Source organism: Balaenoptera borealis (assembly GCF_965194805.1).
Source record: "Balaenoptera borealis genome assembly, chromosome: 3".
NCBI classification, from domain to species: domain Eukaryota; kingdom Metazoa; phylum Chordata; class Mammalia; order Artiodactyla; family Balaenopteridae; genus Balaenoptera; species Balaenoptera borealis.
In genome coordinates, this window is record NC_138866.1 from 139,747,239 (window position 1) to 139,764,575 (window position 17,337).

The 17,337-nt window shown below is 38.8% G+C and overlaps 1 protein-coding gene across 18 annotated transcripts in view; it reads right to left on the reverse strand.

Moving 5' to 3' along the window:
- Window positions 1–505: 505 nt before the first annotated feature.
- Window positions 506–17,337, reverse strand: part of MCTP2 (multiple C2 and transmembrane domain containing 2) — a 263,257-nt gene continuing 246,425 nt past the window's right edge. For 15 of the 18 annotated variants that reach the window (XM_082388910.1, XM_082388899.1, XM_082388898.1 and 12 more), the window contains 2 exons: window positions 16,078–16,187; window positions 7,680–9,948 (listed from right to left, as the gene is read on the reverse strand). In XM_082388910.1, coding sequence (XP_082245036.1) covers window positions 9,746–9,948; window positions 16,078–16,187 — 313 coding nt within the window. In that variant the 3' untranslated portion in view covers window positions 7,680–9,745. The other 3 variants (XM_082388909.1, XM_082388908.1, XR_014243575.1) reach the window with 2 other exon arrangements.

Here is a 17,337-nt window from a genome sequence, read left to right on the forward strand (position 1 = left end):
CACAAAACTATCCTATCTCCCATCTGTCTATTCTCCTAAGGGCCAATCTAATTTTCCTAAAAGTCATCTGTTTTCCCATGTGCTGTTCCTCCCTTCTCCCCTCTAACAAGTCATTTGTCTTCCCATTATACATGCCCTTCTCCTCCTTCCCTTCGCCTCTTAAGATGGTGTTTAAGTCCCAAATGCAACCGCCCTCTTTGAGTCACATTTCTTTGTGAACTCCCTTACAAGGTTAAAATCTGTTCTTTCTCTTGTTAATCTGTTAGTTGAGTTTAATTTGTAGGCCTCCAACTACTGAGCCTAAGAAGGTAAAGTTTTCACTTCAGCAATATAGATATATATGCATATATATGTGTATACATACTCTCATCTATATCATCTATATTTATATCTATCTCTATCATCCATTTATCATCTATCTATCCATCTATCACCTATCTATCATCTATTTATCTATCTATCTATCTATCTATCTATCTATCTATCTATCTATCTATCTATCTATCATCTATCATCATCTATCTCTATTTCTTCCCATGGGAGAGAAGACACATAGCCTTTCTCAGGAACCACAAAAATTCCATCACCTTTTTGCTTTACAAGCTTTAATAGGTGAAAAGGGAAAAAAAATAACTCATGTGAGAGATGTTGCCCTAGGATGCCAGGCTCAATGAACCTAAGTATAAACTGTAAAAAGTTAAAATTTTCTGGAACACTTAGGATTCTGAGGTTTTATGGGTCAGTTTGCTCATGCAAAGCAACTTTTTAATGCTCCATCATGTAATCAGTTAGAAGTCATTTTTAGTACTCCTGATAATAAAGATTTTTTAAAACTGATGGTTGATTTAACATGAAATCGAATACTCAAAGGCAATAAGATTATGTAAGAACTGCCTTCTTTGGGTTTATCGTTTAAAGTGACTTCCAACTCTTACACAATTTTAAAGGTTTATTTGAATGGGTTCTCCCTTTTCATGTTTAAAATACTTAACAGTGATTGGTCTTGGTTTCTTTCATTGTAAATTAGGGATAAAATTATCATGCTTCATCGTTTTTCTTTTCTTTTTAGGAAACATGCAGGAAATTACATTAGTCTTAAGTTCAGGGAATTTCACAAAGTGAACAAGTTCACGTAACTAGAGTCCAAACCAAAACAACTGACCGTTACCATCATCCCAGAAGCCCACTCATACATTCTTTTAGTCACTATCCCCACAGCCTCCTGACTTCTAACACCATAGACTGTATTCTCCCTGTTTTTGAACTTGACATAAATTAAATCATACATTGCATTTATCTGTGCATCTGTCTTGTTCCTTTTGCTCAACACTGTTTGTGAAATTTGTCCATGTTGTTGCATGTAACAGTTTTTCATTTCAGTTCTCTATGTATTCCACTGTAGAGTCACAATTTACTGATCAACCCAGCGATTGATGGGTATCTATATCTATATATATATATACTGTTTCTAGTTTGGAATTATACAAGTAGCGCCACTACAAATATTCTCAGGCATGCCTTTTATTGACATGCACATATCTATTGGTTATAAACCTAAGAGTAAACCTGGGGGAAGGGTCATAGGGTATTCATATAGCCAGCTTTAATAGATACTGCCAACCAGTTTTCCAAAGTGGTTGTACCAATTTATGTTCCCACCCACCAGCAAGTATGAGAATTTTTTTCCCATATTCTCGATAATGCTTAATATTGACTTTCCTACTTTAGTTATTCTGGCTTTGTGCAATTGTATCATTTTGTGATTTCAGTTTCCATTTGCCTGATGACTAATGATGTTAAGCACCTTTTTATATATTTGCTGGCCATTTGGATAGGCTCATTTGTACAGTGCCTGTTCAAGTCTTTTGCCCATTTTTCTACTGGGTTATAGGCCTTTTCATTGTAGAAATTCTTTACGTATTCCGGATAAGAATCCTTTGTCAGTTTACATATAGAGATTGCATATCTTCTCCCACTTTGTGGCTTATCTTTACACTCAGTCATATTTTTTGAGGAAAAGATTAATTGTAATGATCAACAACTTAACAGTATTTTCCCTTTATTATTAGCATCTTGTCTCCAGTTTAAGAAATCTTTTTGCTTATCACATAGATGTGAAAATATTTTCCTATGTCTTCTTCTGAAATCTTTATTTTGCCATCCACTTTTGGACCTGCAAACTCATATGGAATTGATTCTTGTAAATTATATATGGAAGAGGACAAGATTCATTTTAACCACATGGATACTAAAATAACCCAGCATCATTTTCCAAAAAGGTCTTTTCCCTATGCATTGCAAATATGTTACCTTTGACATAAATTAGGTCACAGGTTACCAAATATGTGTGGGTCTGCTTCTGGTCTTTTCTACTTCTTTGATGTATTTGTCCACGCTTGTGCCAATACCACATTGTCTTAGTTACAATAGCTTTGTAATACATCTGGACATCTGCTAGAGTTATTACCTGTAAGATTGCTTTGGCTATTCTTGAACTCTTGTATTTCCATATACATTTTAGAGTCAGCTGATTAATTTCTGCAAAAAAAAAAAAAAAACCCTCTAATTTTTACCAGGCTTACATTCAATCTGTTGACATCTTAATATATTGAATTTCTAATCCATGAACCCCATCATTTGTATATCTTCTTCCTTTCATTAATTTTCTTCAGTGTAGAGGCTTATATATCTTTCATAATTTTACATTTATATTCATGAGGGATTTTGGTAAGTAATTTTCCATTCTTGTATCATTTTGTTGAGTTTTGGGATGAAGATTATCCTGGCCTCATAAAATGTGTAGAAGAGTGTAATCTTTTTTGCTGTTTTCTAGGAGAGTTTGTATAAGATCGGTGTTTTTTTTTTTTTAAATAAGTATTTAGAGGGAATATCATAGTTGCTTTTCAAAAAATTATTAAATGTGTTATTACATCTAAAGCACCTAGAAAGTATCTGGCATTTGATAAGTGCTATAAAATGTTAACCGTTCTGATGTGCTTGACTATCCATTTTCCTGTGTAAATTATTACATTAAAATGCCGGAACAGAATGGCAGGTTTTATACAAAGAGACCTATATAAAGAGGTAATGTGCTTTAAGCCATTCTTGAGAAGTCACCCTTCAACTTTTATTCAATTTTCAATTGACTACTCATTATATTTTCAGAGAATATTCTATTTCGATTTTTCAACCATTCTGTTGCCATAAAAGTTAGATTAAGACTACATAAATGAGGTGGGTTTTGACAGAACGTAATTTTAAATAATGAATATAGTTAACTCCATCTCATACTCATGAAGAATTTTTTGGAGCTGATGGGTATATACTGAGTTCATGACACATCTAATTTTTCCTCTTACTACAATCATCCTGTAGCCCTTCTTTCATTCCCAATCTCTGCCCTCTCTCCCTCATCTCCCTCCAGTGGAAATTTGCAAAGTTACCTTCATTCAGTCTCCACATTCTGACATCCACTCACGTCTCAACCTCAATCTTTTCTACTCCTACCGCTCCCCTGAAATGACTTGTTGCCAAGGTCCTCCCAAACTGCCATGTCATTAAGGTCATCATTCTGTCCTCAATCTATGTGATCACAGTGGCATTTAGCACTACCGATCACACTTTTCTGGAAACATGCTCTATCCTTGAATTCTATGACAGCACATGCTTACTGCTTTCCTATTTAATTCTATTTCTATTTACAGTCTTAGCTGACTAATCTTTATATATATATGACTATGAGTGTTGAGTTCAATCTCTTAAAGCATGTAGCTTCATTCATCTTCTATGACTGTTGGCCCTTAAATGTATCTCTCTCAAGTACAGTGTATTTCTTTTAGCTCCATTTCAGTCACCTCATAGACATCCCCGTTTGGAGGCTTCTCAAGCATCCCAAATTCAACGCCATCTAAAATTGGGCTCCTGCAGTTCTTCCCCTGGATGCTCTTACAATCCTCTCTCTTGGTAAAAGGCGAGATGATCTTTCTAGACCCAGAGACAAGAGGACTGAGTGCCATCCTTGATCTACTCTCTCCCTCACTTCATAGTCAAGCAATTGTGAAGTCCTGCTCACTTTAATCTCTTAACCACTCTCTGATTTCACTTATATGTGTTTCTTTTTCCAGTGCCCTTATTTGAAAGTCCAGGCAAACATCAACTTATCAGGAGCTCTACAACTGGCTCTTCTCTGGTCATTCGTAATTGCTAGTGTACCCACTGCAGTCAGAATGATCACTTTAAAAGCTGAATCTGAGAATGTCATGCCATTGCTTGAAAATATTTGTTTAATGCCTGGCTCTACCAAGGGAATGTAATCTGTTTTGTTCAAGTATATCATCAACATTCAATATATGTTTGTTCAGTGATAAATAATAAGAAAAAGAATCAAAAATTGTTTTACCACCTACAAATAAACATTATATTTTCCTTTGATATGTAGGTAATCTGTTTTGTTCAAGTATATCATCAACATTCAATATATGTTTGTTCAGTGATAAATAATAAGAAAAAGAATCAAAAATTGTTTTACCACCTACAAATAAACATTATATTTTCCTTTGATATGTAGGTAAGGACTTCTCCAAATATGACACTGTTTAATTTAAAAGTTTATAATCAACATGGCCAGAGCTTATAAGTAGTATCACATAATATGAGGTGTGCACTTAATGCAAGAAATTATTTCCTGGGATAGACCACACTAATTTATTCAGCTCAGCTCTCTGTTCTGAGAATCACACATGAAAAGGCAGAGAAAGAAATGTTCTCCATGACCTGGTCAGTTAATCATGTATTTTCTGAGTGACTATTAGATGCCAGATAGGATGGGCTATCCAGTGGAGGGAAGTGGGAGTCAAGGCCTCTGGTAATTATGAGCGATGTCAGAATACGGCAGATGCCAGAAAGATATCTAAGATGTCGGGGTGCAAAAGAGAAAGATGGACTCTAATCCAGCCAAGGAACTAAGAAAGCCAATGTGGGCAGGAGACTTCTGAAAGTTTTGAAGGAGGGTAGAATTAATTTGGATAGAAACTGGGGAGAAACTATTTCAAGGGAAAAGAATAATCTGAATGAATACTGACCTGGCATAATGTAATTGGCACCATTACCTACCTTGACTTGTGAGAGGTTATAGAGGCCTCAGCTTGGGCGGTGCCTTGGGTGGTCGCGATTGGAAATGTACAAAACATAAACGGACAAGATAATGTGTCAACACTGATCTACCAGATTTTATGGGTTGGGAGATGGTGATAAAAGCATGAGGAATAAAAAAGGGATGCCAAGGGCCCCCCAGCCCATAAGATGCCTGCGCCAATAAGGGGAATAACAAAGCTAGAAGGAGACTGTGGGGTTAGGGGTCCTGAACACATGGAGGGAAAGATAATGCTGAATTTCCGAACTGCTGAGGAAGAGATGCCTGTAAGACACCAAGCAGGACTGGAAACTGGTGTGTGAGGTTTGAGAAGAGAACCAGGAGAGCTTGGCCAGACTTCAACATTCCTACTAAATTATCTTTAATTATCACACTGTGAAACCATAATCCATAAACTTTATCTAAAGCATCCCCGAATCTTTCATACGAGTTTGACTACTTGTAGGAATCTTAACATTTCACTTGCAGATAGCATTCATTTTTAACATCCCATGCCTACTTAATCAATTAACAATTGTTTTCCATACAGTTTACTAAAGGTTGATTCTGTCCTTGCTCTTGCATCCCAGCTGCTGTTTGTATCCTAAACTTAATGCTGAAAATTCCAGAGGGACTACAGAAGAGATAAGTCTAACTAATGATGCCTTCTTTTCAGGCGAATTATTTCATTTTGAAATTCTATTGCAAGAGAACAACAATAAAGTATTGGTTCCACTTTTAAATAAATAAGGGGTTATTCTGCTGCTGAAAGTTTTCATTCAAATGACTGATCAGATCTCACGTGTCTGTTTAAAAACGTCTGACTTAGGTCGTTACAAAATGACAGACTATGATAAACTAGATGGTAGTTGGGAGTGAGACAATGAGGCATTGTTTACACAGAAGATTAACTGGTTTAACAAAAGAGGTTCTTGGGTATCTATTGTATGTACAACTCAGAGATTTACTGGAGCTTTTATAATTTCTGCAAGGTTCTTTTTCAGCCAGCTTCATTAACTTGAAGTAAATCAAATCATGCAGAAATCTGGCTCAGCCAGAAAGCAACCCAGGAAGATAGAATATGAAGAAAAACAGACACAGGATGATAAGGTTTAGAATCTTTGGCATTTTTCATAAACATTTTGTTTGAAGATTATTAAATTACAACCCAGAGACAGAGAGAGGAAAAAAAAAAACACAGTAAAACTCACTATTAGATCTTTTTACCTCAACTTTTCTTTACAATACATATATATATATATTATATATATATAAATCTGCACATACAAAGTATGTGTCAACAAAATACAGTCTTTACAACTTAAATATCATTTGAACAGAAAGGTATTTGTATACATTTTATATATGCATAAAAATTGGGATTTTTACTTGCGGGGGTTACGGTGAAATGGTGAAGACTGATATACTCAAAAAGACTTCCGGGTGGTACTTTTCTAGGAATGGGGTTCTGAGATATATTTTTATTATGTGTAGCCTATTTTGCTCAGGAACAAAAGATCCATTTGGATTGCTACAGCATTTTTACTTTCTTAAAAACGCAGGCAAATGAAGGGAGTATGACAATCAGATAAGCAGCCACATACATTGGTCCCTTGCTCCTCAGCCTTTATCTTTCAAAACGCTTCTCAGAATTCATTCAGTCATTCCCCACCCCCTCTTTCTCAAGCTATAATATTGAGATTTTATTTGGGAGATAAGCAAAAAGTCAAGTCAGAAGAAATGGCTATTTGAGGCAACGACATACTTTCATGAAACCTTCAGGTTTTGGGTGAATGATCCCTTGGGGCCTTCCTCGGGCATCCATTGCCAGCAACGGACCACGATGCAGGCTGGCATCCAGCACCAAGCAGCTTACTGAAATTTTACATATAGGTCTTTGGTAATTACGGCTGAAAGATCCCTAAAGAATTGGGCTAATCCTGGTAATTATTTTTAAAAATCTATTTATAATATACATTATTTGGGTGGACGGTGACTATCTATCAAGGACTTGTTAACTCAGAGAAAAAAACGGACTCATGAACAATCATCTGAAAGGAGTGCAGGGGTGGGGAGTGAAAATAACTGAATCTTAATGAGGATCTGTCGGATGTGTGAAAACGAGTTCAAAGTCATGCTCGAATCCAAGTGGCCTCCTGGCTGTTCTCAAGGAGGGTGCTCAGACCCATGGAAGCCTTGCTTTAGCTCCTATTTGAGAAGGGATGTGAGTCTTTTACCGTCTCTGGGTTGTTCCCTTTTGCTGGGCTGACTCAAGAAGCAACCAGGACGCCCCTGCACATGGATGCACACACACGTGCGTGCATCAGTGCCACGAAGAAGGGGGCGGATACAGACAGAGCTCCACACAGCGCGCATTGCAGACTGACACCACGGATACCACTGAACGAGAGAGAATATTGGTCTAATCAACCCAACACGGAATCGGGTGCTGGCGTCCAAGTCGGCGTGTGTCCTAGAGTGCGCTGCGCTTCTTCCGAAGGGGGCTCTGGCCGCTGCCGGGCTTCAACTCTGCATACTGCACCTGTGAAAACAGACAGACGTGACGCTGGCAGTTAGGTAACCCTAGCTCACCACAGTGTGCTAATGGCTCCCCGAGGACACACCAAGGCAAAGGAAGGAAGGTTCAAAGGTAATGAATCATTTTCTAAACACAGGAACATGGAGGGATTAATTGCAGGAAGGATTTGAAGAGTCATGCATCATTTCTTGAAACCAAAATATTAAAAGCAGATTTTTCTAATGAGATGCATGGGTTTCTGGGTTTCTACCTGCTCTCAGCACTGCTAGATGGTTTTAGTTCTGTGTATGCCCGTGTTCAACCAGAAAAGAGCTTAATAACAGCCTCTAGGGAATGTTTATCTTAGTATATGATACAGCAACTTACTAAGAATTATTCATTTAGAAATATCTAAAATCTTGGGGGAAAAAATCTCTGCCAATTACATACATTTCTTTTGCCAGAGGGGGCAGAAATGTTGAAATTAATGCTGGCCCCAGACTAATAAAAGATTTCTCTTATAAATGAATTTCATTTACAATGTAATGGCTAAAACATCTGTGACAAATATGAACATGTGGGGAGTCCCCAGTGGCAAACTGTCTACTGTGTTATTAGCAAGTGCTCTTGGAGATACACGGAGATCTTACTAGCTTACTGTACATCTTCCTCAAATGCTCTTTTGTTGTATCCCTCTGTATTCACGCCAACTCCAACCGGATGACCTCGCTCAGGGCTGGTGCCCAAACTGTGCAGAGATAATCCCTAGCAGGGGCTTGATGGGAATTTCCATTCTTCAAGGATGCAGGCACAAACTCACATTGTGACTCAAGTGATGGTACGTTGCAGTCGTATTGCTTTGGTGTGTGGGCTTTGATAGGCTGATGGTGGAATGGCTTTATTTAAAGTATTGCATTACAGACCACATGTGCTCACTATTTTGAGTATTTGTGCCAAACTCCCCAAGGACATCCTACCCCATCACATAAACTGAGCTACACTTGGTGGAAAGCAGATATGTGAAAAAAGCATGCTTTCTTTAGAGTGTCTTGTGAAGGTCCCCTAGGGGATGACACGCCTGCCAATCTTCAAGGCTAAACAAACAGGGGCCAAGTTACTATTTTACAATCATGCAATGCAATGTTAACAAGGAAATTCATATTTATAGAATGCATTTTAATAGATAATTATATCATTAAATGAAGGTTAAAAGAAAAAGCATCACAAGGTCTATTTTAATCTCTAGAAGTTGGAATGAAGGGGAAAGAAACTCTCTGGGGCCTTTCAGCCTTACGTCTCTGCAATGCACCCGGACCTGCCGGGAAATGAATTATGGTACATTGGCCTAGAAATTGATACTTGATTTGGGATTCTCTCAGATAATAAAAGATTGTGTCTTTGATCGTCATGATGGCATTTCATGCCACGGTCTCCCCATCTACCTATTCTATGATTTCTCTTCTCCATTAGAGAGGTCTTTGCCTGCCCTCCCGCCTCTGGATTTATAGCAGACTGATCTGCAGGGGCCTGAATTAGGCTGCTCTATGGACTTTCCGGTATTGTTGCCTTGGTTAAGCTCTGTGTATCCAAAGAAAAGGGACACTGCTGGACTAAGTGACCATTACCTGTGAATAATACTTCTGATTGATCTCAAATTATTGCATGCTGTCTCTGCCTCTATGTGTATTAGAGTAAGTGGGGGCTTTGCCCTCAGCATCTTTAAGTCTTCAAAGGGAAAGGGATAGGAGGGTGGCCTAGGAGATAATCGGGGCAAAGAAGAATCAAAAGAGTAATCCTCATGCCCCCTACTTCCCGTAGAATGCCTGCCAACCGGAAGAGGGGGAAAATAAGCAAGCCTCCCCCAGCTCTGGATCTCACGCTCTCCTACTCGCTGAGCCCATCTTATCCTCTTTGGGAAGGCAAACGATCAGAAAAGGGGCAAACCTCACTGCACTACAGCCTCGCAGTGTGAGTTCCAGATCATTCTTAAGTAGCTCTTTTTCCGGATAATTTTCCCCAATCATCTCATGCTTCTGGACAAAGGTTTTCTTGCCACCTCCCTGCAAGGTAGGCCTCTTTAAGGATTTTCTGATTCGTTATCTCAATGACTCACACAAGCACAGTCCTGTGCTCGTCTGGCTCTGGGGCAGGCCAGACTTCAGGGTCGGGGCCCCTGTTGGTGGTGAGCGTTCATTACATACCTTTTGAACATCAGACGGAACTCTGGAGAGGAAGTCTAGTAGCTCATCATTGTCGATGGCGTAGGGATTTCGAAGCTTCTTAGTAAATTTATTTATGCCTGAAAAACAGAAATATCGGGAGATCTCTGTCTGTCTGTTGATGTCTCTCTATCCATCTATCTATCTTTAAAAACTCACCTGACTGGGAGAGGGGAAGCAATCACAAGTAAAAATTAGTGTGAAAACAATTACTGGACCTCAAGTCATGCACACGTTGCTGTCATGTGGAATCATTCACAAATGTCTTTTCTTGGAGGAAGGAAAGGGGGATCGTTGGAGAGGGGCTTTGCCTTCTTCAGCTGTGAAAATCCCATTACAATCCCATCAGCAGGGCGGCAGAAACACACACTAAAACTGTGGAGCTCACTGGTTTTTTGGACGACACTGATTAACAGCCTGCTCTGCTAGGAAAATGAATGTCCCAGATGGGAAAAGGCCTTCACTAGCCCAAACAAGTCTCTGCTTGGGAGCTCTGGACCAAACCTAGCAGCGGGAGGTGGAGGGTGGGAGTTGTTTTTTTGTTGTTAAAAAGAACCCACAAGAAATCTATCTCCCGCCCCCCGTCCAACTCATTTTCACAGGTTTCTCTTCTCTCACTGCAGAACAGAACTTGACATGTTGATTTTACTTTGATGCTGCAGGAAACTGTGAAAAGTTATTATTGGAAAATTATCTTACTGTGGTTGCTAGCTTAATTTATGGACCGTGGCACTGGTGCGAGGGTTTGGCTAGGCCATGAAGTCGGTGCGGCTGATTTAGGACAACGGTAATTAGAAGGGGGTATGACGTTTTAAGTTGTCCTTGGTGGCGGCACCTTGGGCACGTGGGGACGTCCAGGACAAGCTCTGCCCACGGTTCCCTCTTCAGAGGAAGGCGCCACTCCACCAGCTTTTGTCTCCTACTCCGCTCCTAGGAGCTTCTTGGAGGTGTGTGTGTCTGTAGCCAGAGCTTATAAATGTGGTCTTTTCACTAAATGTCAACCCTTTGTGCCAAGTCTTAGAAGCAGAAGGTGGCCTTCTGAAGTTTGCCCACAGAGTGCTTGTTTATCAAGGACCGTATCTGAAGTCCTTGTCAATCTCCGTGATGCTGAACGAATGTTCACATTGGTGGTACCCTGACTGGCTCTTAACTCTGAAGGCAAGGTAACATTTACCTGTTCAATAGTCCACAACAGAGAAGAGGTTTGATGTTTTTCTTCTTTCATTAAATATTATTTTGCCTTCATCTAAGAACTGGACTTTCTGCGAGCCATTACCCCTGACGCAATGCCAAACTCCTAGTAGTTCCATTAGAGAGAGTTGGGTTCACATCTGCTTGGCAAATGGGAGCTGGCCATGTTCATAAGTCAAGGGTGCTTGTTGACTGGGCTGGGGAAGACTTCCTGCAAATAACCCCCTTTTTCTCAAGTCAAAGTCACTCTATGCCTTTCTTCCCTCTACCTCCACAGGCAGCTTCATGTTTCTAGCTAAAATTTCCCCCAGTGTTCCTTTAAAATACTCTCCACTGTGTTATTTTAAAGACATTTAATTGTAGCATGGGCTTTTTGGCAAAAGAAAACAGACAAAGCAAAATGATGAAGGGAGACAAAGACGTATTGAGGAAAGATATATCTTCTATTGTTAATTATATATAGTGTGCGCATCTGGAGTCTCTACAAGGAACCGCCAGGCAGGGATAATACCACAGCCGATCAAAACACTGCATTCTTAGTCACTGAGAAGATTATAAACCTGCCCAGTAACTCAAATGCACCAATAAGGGCAGAAGAAGTCCACAAAGCACTCCGACAGTCTATGTTTGAAAAACTTTTGTTAGATTAAAAATTATAAGGAACTCAGATTGCGTGCTTCAAAAGCACACCTTGTTTTTTTAAGATGTCACAGGCTCAAATGTCAGTAATTCCACCATATTATCTACCGTGTAAAACCAAGTGTCAAGAGGGGATCATAGAGCCCGTGGTCATCTTTAAAGGGCAACTGGGCAAGGAACAAGGGTTTGGGAACAAGAATAGCTGGGTTCCAGTTCTGGCCTCACCATATATTATTAGCTGTAGTTTCAGACAAATTACTTAACCTCCCTGAGCCTTAGATTTCTTATATTAAAATTTGAATAATAAAGACCTATATTATATAGTTCCTTGGGTTGAAGGGAGAATCACATTGGACAACAAAGGCAAGAGGATTCTATAATCTGAAATTCCACCACAATGAAGGGAGCTACCATCATTACTGTAGATGTCAATAAGCCAAGAAAACAAAGCAGGCGGTGATGGAAGAGTCTTTATACTGGCAGGTATGTGACTACATACCAAATTTGGAAGTGGTGGGTTTCTCCAGTAGCATGCTAGATGTACCTTTAGATTTTTTAACCTAAACAATACAGATAGAGCATATCTGCTGTGAATTTTTATCTGTTTTGTTTTTAGCCAAAGAAAGAAAGTGGGATTTAAATACCAAGGGATTAACATTTGGGAAAGACACTATCATTTAATGATGATAGATTGAATAGATCAGTGGATTAGAATGAGCCCTCTGGTTAAAAAAATTAATCACTCGGAGAAAGAGAGAGGAAAAATCGCATGGCTGCTTTGCACATACGGTCAATAGGGAATAAACACTTGAAACTGAATTAGAACATTTTATGAGTGACTGGCATGTAGCCCTGACTGCAAAATATTGGTGGGGGTGGGTGAGGTGGGGCAGAGGGTCCTTGCTTGCTCCTGTATCAAACACTAAGTGTCTTCCATGTGATATATATTGTACTATCAAATGGAGGTACAAAGTTAAATAAGTCACAGTTTCTTTCCAGAAGCTCAAAATCTGGCTTGGGGAGTTTGTAATCTACCTGGGAAAATCAGAAGTGGCTAAGATCAGAACTGAAAAAAGTATAATTAGAGCATCTATGATGAAGAACAGAATGGAAGGAATACGGGAAACCTCTCAAAAGGTACAGAAAACCTCCATGGGATCTAATCCTCAAAGGTGCCTTGCCTTCTAGAAACACATACAACAAACAAATGACTGAAATTCAGTAGATACAGTTTTCTAGAGAAAATTCCCTCTTAAACCACTTCTAACTTAATTTTCATAATTACACTCCCAAATAAGAGAGGTGGTGAGCTCAAAAAATGCCATCTATGTAGATCACAGGTATTAAACTTGCAGACTCATCCACTCATAAAATATTTGCCAAGTACCCACTAAAGATCTACTACCTATATGTAGCTGCACTAGGAATTATACGGTTAAAGAGGAAAGAAAGTATCTCACCATTTAAAACCTTACAATAAAGTTGGTGAGTCAAGGAATAATCCCCACAGCCATCATGAAAGTAGGCTGCTTTCATAGACTTATGTTAAATAATTGTGCTACTTAATAAATACTTATACAAAAATGTTATTTGGATGTAAAGAATAGGGAAATACGAACACAGAGTTAAAAAATTTTGTTCCAAAAGGTTAAAAAACATTGCACAAAAAAATCTAAGGATCTTATCCACCACTTCAGGACTCAATGAAAATGAGTAAGTAACTTAGGATAAGAAATAGTCTTTTGATGCTTAATAGGGTTAAAAGGAAAACTAGAAATTTAAGACGTATAAAGTTGTCTTCTTCTACATGATAAATTCTCTGCCAAGAATATGATCATGTAAGAGATGTGCAAAGGAAAATCCTGGATCTGTGCTAGCTAATAACTAACTTGTCTTGGAAAAGAATAAGTCCTAACAGAATGGCAGAATATATTCCATGATGGTATGGCAGGTTTTACATGATGAGAAGAGGCAACAGATCATGTGATAAGTCAAGGCTTATCTATGGTAAGCTCATCAATAAACTATAAACCTCTGTCTAGAACATAAAACTAAAGAATGAGACACAGAACATAAAGATCAAAGAGTTATTTTCATCCAGGAGAGCATCTTAAACTCCATGCTATTTCATAATTTCATCCATAAGCTGAACAATAAATAGAACAGTGTCTCATTAAGTAGATGCAAAAAGTTGGTGTTGAAAAGCTGCCAAGAACTTGAAGGATAAGACGAGAAGTCAAAGGGATGTGGGGTAAATTGAGAGATGGATTGGAATCCCAATACTGACAATCTAAGGAAGAAATATAGTATAGTCTTCTTTCTGGATGGAGAGATGCAGAAAAGCAAATCAAGTATATACCAGAAGGATGAAGAAATCACGTGCAACAGTATTTAACAAGCTGACCGTCAACTCACACCAACTTAAAAAAGAGCAAAACACTGGCCAAATAGTTGTAATTTTGGATCAAGTTCTTGTTAGGGTCAGACAACAGTTTTAAGATCTGTGTTTTAAATGTGATCAGCAAATGGACTGAGAAACTAACACTTAACGAAAAACAAGAAAGAATGAGATTATTCAATCTATACAGATAACATTCAGTAGTATATGAGTATTCAGGGAAATGCTTTTATAAAATACGTATTCCTTCTTAATCAATGGGCCCCTGAAAAGCTCCATGCTCTCTTTCCTAAAGGTCAAATATGGGCCAATGTGCTAAAACTGAAAAACACAACAGAAAAACAAACAAAAACTAAGCATGGATATGAGATGACTTTCTCCAAGAGTAAGAGTCATCAAGTATTAAAATGGACCCCTGAAGAGGGAGTTAGAATATCTTTTCCTTTTCTAGGGCTTGTTACAAAGGAGAGAGACTTTATGTAATAGGATTTTCACCTCCTGGATAAAATAGAGAATGGATTATGAATGGATTATGCTCTCTCAAAATCATTCTATTTCTGAAATGTTATGAGTTATTCCATTTTTCCCATGACTTTTCCCATTTCTGAATGTCTAGGTTTGGCCTTCCTCATCAGCAGGATTCTGCCTGGGTTCTCTTTGGAAATGGTCTACATTTAATGGTTTTAGAAATATTATAGCTCCCCCTCTCCCTGGCATTTGCAGGCTTTCAGCTTTTGCTTAAAGATGAATGCATCTCAACACAGTCACTTACATTTGGAACTTCTCTGAACCTCTCTTAACATCTGAAGATCCCTAGAAGTAACTATGGTTAAGAACTGAGAAGTGGGGCTTCCCTGGTGGCGCAGTGGTTAGGAGTCTGCCTGCCAATGCAGGGTACATGGGTTTGAGCCCTGGTCTGGGAAGATCCCACATGCCGCAGAGCGGCTAGGCCCGTGAGCCACAACTACTGAGCCTGCGCGTCTGGAGCCTGTGTTCCGCAATGGGAGAGGCCACGACAGTGAGAGGCCCGCGCACCGGGATGAAGAGTGGCCCCCGCTCGCTGGAACTGGAGAAAGCCCTCGCACAGAAACGAAGACCCAACACAGCCAAAAATAAATAAATAAATAAATAAAATAAAAAAAAAAAAAAAAAAAAGAACTGAGCAGTGGTCACAGGAGCTGAGCAATGGAAAACCAGAACTGATAGATTCTTCCAGAAAAGGGTTGATTGCTTCTCCAATTAACTGCAATGCACTCTCCTTATATCAACCCAGCGCCCACCCAGCAAGAGACACAAATATTCACAAAGTTGCTTGTAATTTTTCCAATTGCTAGCTTCAGTAGTAAATCAAGTCCTGAAATTTATTTCCAGTTTAGTTTGCTGTTTTTGTTTCTACTTTTGTTAAAAGCAGCTAAACTTTATATAGGCTCACCATTTCCCCTGGTAAATAATAGCTTTTTCTTTCCTTTCAGGAACTGGTTAGGTAGTCAGTGAGGGTCCCTCCCTTTCACCTCACTGCTTCTGGATTTAAGTATTGGGTTAGGTTATTTTTTTCCTTCCAGGGGAGATAAAGTGTCAGCAGCAGGCTAGCAGTGGCTAGATCTACTTTTACATAATATAAAGGGCAAGATGCAGGTGTTTGCTCACTCTGAATAACAGTGTTTCCTGAAAGTTACTGGGCCACAGCAGTATATTATTCAAGAGTATTTATGACTCTGAAAGCCCAAAGGGAAATAGCATGCACAATCACATTTTTATTTGATTGCAATTATGCAAGAGGCCTATAAATATCTATGCTGATCCTTCACGTAACTGGCCTTTTCAGGGAGGTCCTGGAAGTTTTTGTTCCCCAAATACTTTTCTTAATCTCATGTTTAACTGCCAACAAGAGCACATTTAAAGTTTATAACCACACTTTAAAAATGAGTAATTGGTTCTTACCTGGAATTGATTGCTAGCAAAAGGACCGTGCCAAACTTACCCCAGATTAAAATGATGTACCGCAGTGGAATGAAATACAAAGTGATGGTGGCAACTGCCAGTATCAAACAGGCCAGGAATGAAAGGAATGGGACCGTCCAGTTAAATGTGCTGTAGACAAACCACATACATGTCATTTTCTCTGATGCTCAAGAACAGCTGTAGATTCATTTTGCCATGTTTACTTCTTAGTTTATACACATGAAAAAGGTCTATTGGAAATGTTTCTTCTCAAAACTTGGAGATAAAAGTCTGCCAAACTGATTGGGCACTGGAAAAACATTCTTGAGGAGAAAGTCACAAGACCAACTGCCATTCGGCTTGTCAGAATCTTGGTGACTTTGCCTTCCTGGAACCGACAGTACTGAAGAGAAGACTTTGGCTCTCAAAAGTGATTAAACACTGAAATACTGTTATGTGGCTCTGTGCATGCAGAGCTTCAAAACAAAAGGTGAGTTAGGTCACTTCAAAGTCAATATTTCTCTCTCAATTAACACGTGGTTGCCAGTAAACATTGAGAAAAGGGAGTATATTAGTACAGTGCTTTTGCATTTTTCTAATAACTTATATTTAGAATTTCCAGACTCACTGACTCCAGAAGGTTAATAATGCCCTGAAATGGGCTGGGGAGCATCTGGCTATAAACCATTACACCACCAACCCATAGACAATGTAAGAAATGTTGCTGTATATTATTTTCACAAGGCCCTTGGCTCCTTTTGTTCTATCTATTGCCTGCTTTGACTTGAGATCTAGAATATGGGATGTAGAACTGAATGTACTACGGAAATCCTTGCACAATCCTAGAAAGTGATCGTTAAATCCAGTGCCCTGATGAAAGCTCATGAGTGTCTGGGGCATTTCTTCTTCTGGGCCTTCATCTTCACTGAGATGAAAGATTTATTTCTGTTGTCTTTTTTTTTGGGGGGGGGTGGGTGTTAGGGGATTTGGGGAGAGCAGCTTATAATAGTTATTGGGCACTTAATATGTGCCCCTGTCCTAAGATGTTTTTTATATATTTAGGTTGTAATGCTCACAAGTAAGGATTATCCCTCTTTTACACATGAGCAAATCAAGCCTGAAATTAGGAGTCTGGTGTTAACATATACACACTACTATATATAAAATAGGTAAACAACAAGGACCTACTCTATAACACAGGGAACTATACTCAGTATCTTATAATAACCTATAATGGAAAATAATCTGAAAAAGAATATATATATATATATATATATATATATATATATATATATACACA